Here is an 8,715-nt window from a genome sequence, read left to right as displayed (position 1 = left end):
CCTGTTATTCTTTACAGCCAAGATAATTTTATTCCATTTTTGCATGTTTTGATAACGATTTCTTTCCCTCTCTACCTCCAACTGCATCTCCGTCCCTGACAGGCTCTTGAGTGGCCAAGGATGACTAGCCCTGGCTGTTCCTCATCACAAGAGGGACAACCTCACTGTGAAAGAATATCAAGATATATGACAGACGGGTGGCCAGCCTCTTCTACTCAAGTTGCAAGAAGAGAATGGTCAATCAAATTCCATCGGTTGTAAAAATATACTTCCATCAGGTAGAAATCCTTCTCTAAATGCTACAGGACAGTGAAAAATGTGCAGATTAATGGGGTCTGTACTCATTTTTCTCTTATTGCACCCACTTCAGGCTGGATGCAGACTGGCTACACAGATGCTTTAGGGAGGTCAGCCTGAAGACACACATGACCAGAGACATAAAGCCACCTCCGGGGGCAGCCATATTACCAGCACCAAAGAGGCAGTGGGGCCACCTGCTGGAAGGCGTGGGCACTGCTCTGGTTGCTTGGTTCCTCTGCCTCCTCCATGTCCTTGGGGCCTCCTCTATGGCAGGACCGTGATCTTTTTCTCCAACTTCTGCGGTGGGAACAGAAAGTTTCTCATTATCTCATCCAGCTCTTCCAGGGCTAGCTGGGCATGGAGCTTGGCCACGTCATCGGGCTCCAGACGCACCACATGCTTCAGCAGGTGGTAGAGATCCTTGAGGACATCCCTCAGCACCTGTACAAGAGAGACAGAGTCATGACCATCTGTCTACTGTGCCAACATTTCTCAGAGCAACCTAACTGCCTTCTCTTGTCTGAGGAGTTCTATGAGGAAACCCACAGGCTCCTTTAAGAAGGCAACGCATGGCCCTCTCAGGATGGACGTGGAGTGGGGGCAACTGTACTGAGACAGGTTTCCCTTTGGGTTTCTCCTGCACCCCTGACCCCTCACTACATTGGCCTTGGGGCTGCTGCTCCCCTTTAGCCCCAGACCCAGGTATGGATGGCAGACCTCTTCCTTCAGTCCCAAAGCATGGCACAGGCCTCAGGACCACAGACAGTCAGTACTGCCCAGACCTGGCTGCTCCTGGAGCACGGTTACCAACACTCTCTCCTCCAGATCCCACAAAGCCCTCTGCGACACCCTCTGTGACACCCTCTGTGATGCCCGCAGAACAGGCAGCTATCTTATGAAACCCAGGAGGCTATTTCTTCAGCAATCAAGCTTTTCCTTGCCACTACTTTAAACATTTTCCACCATAGTTCCACTTCGGTGCCGTTTCCTCAGCCGCTATAATTTTTTTTCTTCAATTCCAGTTCCGCAATGGGAAACAAGAGAAGATGTCATAGATACAGTCACACCCGATTTTCACATCTGATGCTCTGATCTTAGGTCTGATATGGGATTGGGAAGGTGCCAAAGCACCTACTCCCAGGAGCATCTAATTTCATCTGGGGAGCTAGAACTTCTAGTAAGAAATGAGTTCCTCTAGCAAAAGAACAGGGAAATTCAGAGTAAGGGGCCTCAGGGATCATCTGGTAACGAGGGACTGAAGACTCCAGGTCACAGGGGTCACATGACTTGTCTGCAGCTACTTGTGAAGTCACTTCTGGTTTAGGGCTCTTTGCTTCAAAAGTGACTATTTTGGGGGGTAGGTACTGTACTAGGCATTTTCCACATGTTATCTAATTTTTATGCTAGTCATATAAAGGAAGGAAAGTTATTAGCCCCATTTTATAGATGAGGAAACAAAAAATTAGAGGGTTAAGTAACCTCTCAAAGTTACTCCACTAAAAAAAGGATGGAGGCAGTTTTTAAACACCCAGTGCCTGTGTTCTTATTTATTTTCATTGAAAAGGTAATATAGTACAAAAAGTTACATATTTAAAAAATAAGTTTCTCTTCTACCCCGGACTCCTACTTCCCTTTCTCAGAGGATGCCACTCTTAATTGTGAGAAATATTCTAGGTGTTTACAAACATAAATATGTATTTGCCTTTTCCCCTCTCTTTCCTATAGTGCAGAATTATATGCTACACTGTTATGTACCATGATCCCTCCCACACTTAATGTAATTTGGAGATAATTTGCACATATGAAAATGTATTTTTTAATGACTGCATAGGATGAATGTCACACAGTTTATTTACCCACTCTCCCAAGAGAAGTCACTTAAGTTGTTTTTTTATCTTCTGCTATTGTAAATATTGCTGCAATAAACATTCTGATACCTAAGTCTTTGCAGACATGTACAGTGTATCTGGAGGACAAATATACAGAAATGGAATCCCTAGGTCAAAGGGTAATAATGCACACTGAAAATTCCTATTTCCCCATATTCTCAATAAGTACTATGTATTGTAAACTCTTTATCTTTGCTAATTCAGTAAGTGAAAAATAGCATCTTGCTGTTTTAAATTTACATCTTTCTAATAAATACATAAACTACTTGTATTTTTTTTCTGTTGTGTGAAACTGAACCTTTACAGATTGATTTGTAAGAGCTCTTTGTATGTGAAAAAAAGAGGTCCATTATCTATTATATGAATTACAAATATTTTCCCCTAGTTGGCACTTTCTCCTTGTGAAATTTTTTTTCCAGTGAGGAAATTTACATTTTTGATGTAGTTAAATTTATCAGTTTTTTTCTTTATGGTTTTTGGGTTTCATATTTCACTTAGAAGAAATAGAGCCTACAGTCTTAGCCACTATGCTATGCTGTGTTCTTCCTGTTTATTAATAATGTGCATCAGGTTGGATTTATTTCACTATATGCAAGCATCTCTGACAATAATTGGTTCAAATGGACTTTAAAATTTTTTCTCCCACTACTTTGAAATTTCAGCAGTTGATTGTATATTGAAGGCTCTGTCAGTGTGCAGTGTATAATGTCAAAAAAGGAGGAAGATATGAAAAAAGCAAATAGGAGAATAAAGACATTCATTTATTCTTTCACTTTTATGGCTTATCATTAAAAACCATGTAATAAATATATAATGCCCTATGTTATAAACATGGAAAATCATTGCAAAAATACATTAAAAAACTGGTTGCCTCTAGCAAGCAAAACTGGGGAGAGACGAGGGAGACATATACCCTTTTGTAATACGGTATTGTATTACCCCATTTTAATATTGTATTTTATGATTACCTGTTAAAAAATAAAGGTGCTTTTTATTTAACTGAATTAACTACTGACAGATTTTCCTAAGGCCATTTAAACTCTTAAAAGGCTTACAGTCTGGGGAAGACAGGTCATGCATATAAATAAAGACAATACATAACAGGATATGTTAAGTGTCCTGAGAGCAGAGAAAGTGAGAAGAGAGGTTGGAGGAAAGAGAGGTCACATTTTAGGAGCAGGAAGAGAACTGGAGATGGTGAACACAAATGATGGGAAATGGTTAATTTGGTGAGTAACAAGTACATTTACATTTTTGATGTAGTTAAGTTTATCAGTTTTTTGGGTGGGTCTGGCCCCCACGGTCCCCTGAGCATTCCACACAAGTCCACTAAGTGTGAGGCCGCACATATCTTGGACTCGCTAAAGAACAGAGAAAGAGCCCTTTCCATCTTTTGATATTCTTGAACAGCATGGGCGCTGGGGAGTGGATGGAGGAAGGTAGGGGACAGAGATACACAAAACAAGTTCCCCAGGCCACCTGCTGGTCTCCCTCTTGTCCCCTGTGCTCCTGCTGAGGGGCCTTTTTTCGTTCCGTGTCGGAGCAAAGCTGCTTCCCAGCTTAAGGCATATGCTGTTCCCTCAGCCTGGAGAACCACTTCACTTCCTCTTCACCCTACAACTCTTACTCACTCTCAGCCTAAAATGCCACCTCCACGGGGATGCCTCCCTGTCTTCCATCTAGGGAAGCCCTCCTACCCTGCCTGTAGTTCTGTTTGTAGCCCCCTCACAATTGTAATTTAAATATTTATTGTGTAATTAAAAGTACATTTTCCTCACTAGATCACATGTACTATTGACACTGAGGCCAGGTCTTGCCTTATTCACTCTGGTGTAGTCCCAATGCCTCATATAATGACTGGCACATGGCAGACACCTAAAACATATTTATAAATGATAAAAGGCATGCATGTATGCTACTCCTGGTCAGTCTCTCACTTGGTAAAAACTAAAAATTCTAAGAACATCCATTGAAACAATGTCGGACGACCAGGGCTGGCTTCATGGGTGTGTGACCTGTGCAGTCAGTCACATACGGTCCCACGATCAAGAGGGCCCCATGCTTGGTTTAACGATCTGCTGTTGCCATCTTACAAGTCTTAATGATTTTATCTTTGAACTTGTGTCTTGTAAGAGAAGTCCGATGGGGCAAAGGAGGATGAGTATGAGTGGAGGAGATACACCCAGCATGCATGTCCGCCATTCTTGCTGGCATGCTGGCACTGGTGTTCGCCCTGCCCCATGGGCACACCATTCTGATGGGCCCACACGTGTGGGAGCTCAGCAAGACCTGAAACCAGTACCAGGGGAGCATGTTTGTTACGTTCATGACTTAAAAAGAGAGGCAGTGAAAGCCCACAGAGGCCACACTTTCCATCCAAACTACAGAAAAAAGGTGATGGCTTTCTCAGACACATGGATGAGTAAGGAACCTATTGTATCTTTTGTGTTGCTTCCCTGTCTTAGCCAATCGTTTACGCTGAAAATGATGACAGAGAAGGAAATAGGACAACCTGTAGTTCTTGTTCCTTTCACTCCTTTCTTATTCATCAGTAAACTAAGGTAAAGAGAGTTGCTAGGATGTGCATCTACCAGAAAGTGAAATATAAATGATTGAGTTAGTTTTGTCCAGTTTCCCCTGTTCTGCTAAGAAGGAAATACATATATATGTAACAGCTACAGAATACAAACTGTGTAATTTTGGTGATTCCACATATGAGTTAAACATGCTCATATTTGCATTTAAAATTGGCAATTGCACAATATAAAGATGAACAGTAAAATCCATGGTAATTTGACATTTAAATTTTCTCTTCTCAGAACAATACTGATAGCAAATAATAAATACCATGACAAGTCAAGGGAGAGAGAGACTGTGGAAGAAAGGAAAAAGTTTATATTTAAAAACTGTTAACAGCACTTTCCCCTTATTTTTTCTTAACAAAGGATCGCACATTTTCATTTTGCTCTGGGACCCACATACGCGGTTGGCCCTGCAGACAAGTCTGTGCTCCTTGTCCGATGTCACCACATTAAGTGCCTGAATCCTGTAGGCCAACCACACAAAAAGATGCTGCCCCGTAAGCCAGAAAGAGAAAGAAAAATACCATATGAGATCGCTCATATGTGGAATCTAAAAAAACAAAAACAAAAACAAACAAACAAAAGCATAAATACAAAACAGAAACAGATCATAGACATAGAATACAAACTTGGTTGCCAGGGGGGTGGAGGGTGGGAAGGGATAGACAGGATTTCAAAATTGTAGAATAGATAAAAAAGATTATACTGTGTAGCACAGGGAAATATACACAAGATCTTATGGTAGCTCACAGAGAAAACAATGTGACAATGAATATATGTATGTTCATGTATAACTGAAAAATTGTGCTCTACACTGGAATTTGACACAACATTGTAAAATGACTATAAATCGATAAAAAATGTTAAAAAAAAAAAAAAAGATGCTGTCCCATCTCTATCCTAAATGCCCTTTCATAACCTATCTTTCTTTCCCCTAGGCTGGCAGTGTGGAAAGGAGCAATGGTTCCGGAAAGAGGATGACTCCCCACAGCTACTGCTTCATGATTACTCACTCACTCATTCATCATTATTGTGGACCTTCTTCATGCCCAGGCAGTGTGCTGGTGATAAACGGTGAGTAATACACAAACCCTATCCTCCGGCAGCTACAGCCCAGAGGAGAGGCAGACACACAGCAGACAGTGTGATCTCCAATCTAAGAGATAAGTGTACGTGATTCTGGGGAAGCAACGGAAGTGATTTCTGTCTGTGGAGGTGGGTGGAAGGAGAGCATTTCCCTTCCATGGAAAGGGCCTTCAGTCTGACTTTTATTGGTGGCACCAAGGAATGGCTTGGGGGAAGATCTCACCCTCAAACCACCTCAAATAAATGCAGCCTAAGCAAACCCAGCATGCTTCTTATGTGAACAGAGCTTAAAGACAAGTCTCCTGACACTCTCTCCAATGGATACAGCCTGCTGTCTCTCATACAGAAATTCTAGTGTTCCCACTGTTTATTACAAGGTCATCTTTTTTTCTTTTTCTAGAGGAATCTTTCACCTAGTCAGAAATATCTTAGAGATTTTTTGCTAAAGCCTCCTAACATTCAAAGTAAGGGTAGCTTTCACTTGTCAAAAAGGGAAGTTCTAAGGCATTCTGTTCTGCCGGGGTACTGTTCTCTCCTAGAGTGGATGGGAATTTTCCCCTTGGCACTGCTGTGTCCTTAAAATAACAATAATGCTTGGGCAAACACAACTTCATACTTGAGGGTGCCAAGTTCCTTATTATCAGTTACCGGATCTCCTTTTTTAGGTAACTGAGTGTTAGGCAAAGGCACCTTCTTAATTAATGGGTCTATCTTAGCAACCCACTCTGGGCCGGCTTCCCCCCAATCCCTGTAGTGCTGGGGATCCCACACATCACAGGACTTCCTCCGGACTCCCCAAGGATCAAAGCTTCCTGCCAGCCAGGGATTGTCACCAAATCCCTTGGATAAGGGGCTGAATGCAAGGAGAGTTCAAAGGTAAAGTTACTCACAGGAGCCTCTGTGGTGGGCAGGATACAGCAATCCCACAGAGGAAACCGCTCATTAAGAGTTCAACACACCTGCTCTTCATCCCCCCCATGTAGCAAGGCCTGAGGACTCCAGGGAAAGGTAGAGGTGGAGGGGCTGAGTGGGGTGGGCAGGAGATATCTCAAAGTACCCAGATTTCCAGTCTGAAAACTCTTTGGAAAGGGGTGGATTTCAGGTGCTTTACTAAAAGAATTTAGAGTGTGACACACACACACACACACCCCCCATCTCCTCCCCTCCTCCTCCCTCTCCAGACATCAGTTCCCTGGAGCATACAAAGCTGATGCTTCAGGGACAAGAGCCATCTTTAGGGTCAGACATGGCTTAGAAAAGACCAGATGAGGCACCGCACACTGAAAAGCGAACACTGTGAGCAAAACACTGCCTTGGGCACACAGGTGCATTTTCAATGAAAGGGCAGGAAAACAGTGTTTGACTCTTTCAATGAGCTTGACCCAGAACACGCCCCGAGTGGTGGTTGTATCTCTGAGTTAGGATCAAAAGAAGGAATAAATGGCAAATATCTTTCTTCTTTTTAATTCCTGTATTTATTTATCTATTTAATTAGCAAAACAATGTAACCACAACCCAGAATATCTGGCAAACAGAGGAAGGATAAAAAGTCTCTAGTCAAACTACCTCTCTAACACAAACTACATTAGTAAAGACATTTAGTAATTAGCAGATGCATTTATATTAGGAATTATTTTAATATTTTAAGTCATTTTAAACTTCAAGGTGATTTTACAGATGGAACTTAGGTGAATGAAATTGCTGTTCTTCTGTATTATTGTGTGAGATCCACAAGACACAACACAAATGGTCATAAAACAAGGCCTTCACAGAAATAAGAACTCCAGAAAGCATGATCTGTCTATACTTCTGTAATACTTAAAGGAAAAATGGGTTACTAAATATAAAAGAATTAAAAAGTTAACTGCTAGTATACACTAATTGTATTCAGAAATTCAGTCTTCTATAGAGCTAAGAGAATTGTGGCTCCTTTTGTGGCTAAAAAAAGAAAAAAATAAGTATTGGGCACAAAGACAAAAACAGAAATAAAAGGGAAGTTAAGACACTGAAATGAAAGGCAGGGGCTGATGTGAGAAACAAGTGAACTGGAGTTAGTGGCTGGAGACTGGCCTGGCAGAAAAAAGATTCTCTAGATCAGGGCCCAGAAGAGGAGACCCTGGAATCCAACCAGTTCTGTTTGAAGACATGTTGGAATACGCATTAGATTTGGTTAAGAACCTGTCAGGAAGCTATAGAACCTAAGCACCTAAGCTCTAAGAACCCTCATTTTGACCACTGTGCTTCCTACATCTGACCTGATGGCTGAGGGCAGTGAGAGTGAACAGAAGAGACTATTATGGGGCAGAGATCAAGGATCATCAACAGAGCAAAGTCGGCCAACATTTCCCAAACTGCGTGCAGGAGACCATGCGAAGCATGCTGGGTGATGAGGGCCAGTGTCTACACTTCAGGAGCTCACCACCATGTGGTCGGGGGCAGACAGACATGCAGAGCGAACCCAACAGTCTGCAGCCAGGCAAATTGGCTGAAGTGAATCCTGGGGCCCCCAATTACCAGCTGGGGGATCCTGAGCAAACCACTTCAGCTTTCGGAACCCCGGTGATCTCCTTTGTAAAATGGGGATAATACTGCCTCCTTTTAAGGCTGTTGTGAGAATTACTGTCTGTAAAGATCCAAGCATGAGGATTTGCATGTGGTGGGTGATGCATACGCATGCTAGTACTGTGATCTCTTTGAGCGCTAGGACTGTGTCCATCTTGCTGCTCTCCTATCACTGAGGCCTCGAACAGAGCCAGGCATGTAGCAGCTTGGGCACACAGTAAATCCTTGAAGAAGAGATGAATGAATGAACAAATAACAACAACAGCTAATGCTTACTCAGTACCCATATGTGCCAG

The 8,715-nt window shown here is 42.4% G+C and overlaps 1 protein-coding gene across 2 annotated transcripts in view; it reads right to left on the bottom strand.

The window, feature by feature from the left end:
• Window positions 1–4: 4 nt before the first annotated feature.
• TANGO6 (transport and golgi organization 6 homolog) overlaps window positions 5–8,715 on the bottom strand; it is a 152,489-nt gene continuing 143,778 nt past the window's right edge. For both annotated transcript variants that reach the window (XM_014555757.2, XM_032486612.1), the window contains one exon: window positions 5–741. In XM_014555757.2, the coding sequence (XP_014411243.1) occupies window positions 565–741 (177 nt within the window). In that variant the 3' untranslated portion in view covers window positions 5–564. The remainder of the gene's footprint in view (window positions 742–8,715) is intronic.

This window comes from Camelus ferus, chromosome 9 (assembly GCF_009834535.1).
Source record: "Camelus ferus isolate YT-003-E chromosome 9, BCGSAC_Cfer_1.0, whole genome shotgun sequence".
Lineage (NCBI taxonomy): Eukaryota > Metazoa > Chordata > Mammalia > Artiodactyla > Camelidae > Camelus > Camelus ferus.
Note: the sequence above shows the minus strand (reverse complement) of the source record. Positions and strands in the feature narration are given on the sequence as shown.